This window comes from Guillardia theta (genome assembly GCF_000315625.1).
Source record: "Guillardia theta CCMP2712 unplaced genomic scaffold GUITHscaffold_78, whole genome shotgun sequence".
Lineage (NCBI taxonomy): Eukaryota > Cryptophyceae > Pyrenomonadales > Geminigeraceae > Guillardia > Guillardia theta.
This window is the reverse complement of record NW_005434596.1, coordinates 242,477-243,527: the sequence shown is the minus strand read 5'-3', so window position 1 is coordinate 243,527 and position 1,051 is coordinate 242,477. Positions and strand designations below refer to the sequence as shown.

Here is a 1,051-nt window from a genome sequence, read left to right as displayed (position 1 = left end):
CCCTCCCTCCCTCCCTCCCTCCCTCCTTCTTTATGATTTGCTGTCAGGCGTTCGAAGAATGGAGGAAAACGCCTCCGAACATGCGAATGGAATTCTGCAGGTGGGAAAGAGGAGGACCAGGACAAGTAGGGGCAGGAGGATCGGTTGGACCACGACGACGAGGAGGTGGAGGAGGAGGAGGAGGAGGAGGAGGAGGGGAGGAGGGGAGGGGGAACGGCAGCAGCTGCATGATGTTCTGCTTTCTACAGGAGGAATTTCTTGTCGGGCAAGACGCTGGAGATGATATCAGATATGCGCAAACAATTCGCCGACCTCCTGCGGGTGAGGAGGGGGAAGGAGGGGACAGGGGGAAGGAGGGAGGAACAGGAGGGAGGCGAAGACGGAGGAGGAGGAGGAGGGGGAGGAAGGAAGCGAAGGAGGAAAAGGAATCTGACGCAGTCCGACAGGATATCGGGTTTCTGGAGCAGGAGAGCTGGGAAGGTCACAGTCAACATGGGAAAGATATGCAGCTGGTCAAGGCCGTCCTGACTGCCGGGATGTTTCCCAACGTTGCGATGATAACCAACGGAAAGAGAGAAGCGAAATGGCACACACTTGATGATGGCAAGGTGACAGCAGCTCTGTCCTCTTTGCTCCCCACTGGCAACCTTCCCTGCTCCTCCTCCTCCCGTGACTGCTCCCCTCCTCCTCCTCCCGCGACTGCTCCTGCTCCTGCTCCTGCTCCTGCTCCTGCTCCTGCTCCTGCTCCTGCTCCTCCTCTTCTTGTATGTCTTTCCTTCCTCTCTTTCTCCTCCCTCCTGCCCTCCGCCCCCCCCCCCCCCCCCCCCCCGGTCCCAATGGTGGGCCCTCTCCTTCCCTCCGGCGCCAAGAACAAACCCACCTTTCCTCGTTCTGTATGGTGTGGGGCCCCTTTCCTCTCCGGGTGGAGTGGATTTTAACTAAAAAAAAGTGCTCCTGCCTCACGGTCCGGGCGTCCTCCGCCTATCATTTTTTACCATGGGAATCTCACGATTTAACAGCCAATCCAACAACAGCCACGGGGGGATTCCCC

At 58.6% G+C, this 1,051-nt stretch overlaps 1 protein-coding gene across 1 annotated transcript in view; it reads left to right on the top strand.

The window, feature by feature from the left end:
- GUITHDRAFT_143740 (hypothetical protein) overlaps window positions 1-673 on the top strand; it is a gene marked incomplete at both ends in the record, with an annotated part of 5,119 nt that extends 4,446 nt beyond the window's left edge. The window contains 4 exons of the mRNA XM_005826056.1: window positions 48-100; window positions 249-321; window positions 447-480; window positions 609-673. Coding sequence (XP_005826113.1) covers window positions 48-100; window positions 249-321; window positions 447-480; window positions 609-673 — 225 coding nt within the window. The remainder of the gene's footprint in view (window positions 1-47; window positions 101-248; window positions 322-446; window positions 481-608) is intronic.
- Window positions 674-1,051: the final 378 nt, after the last annotated feature.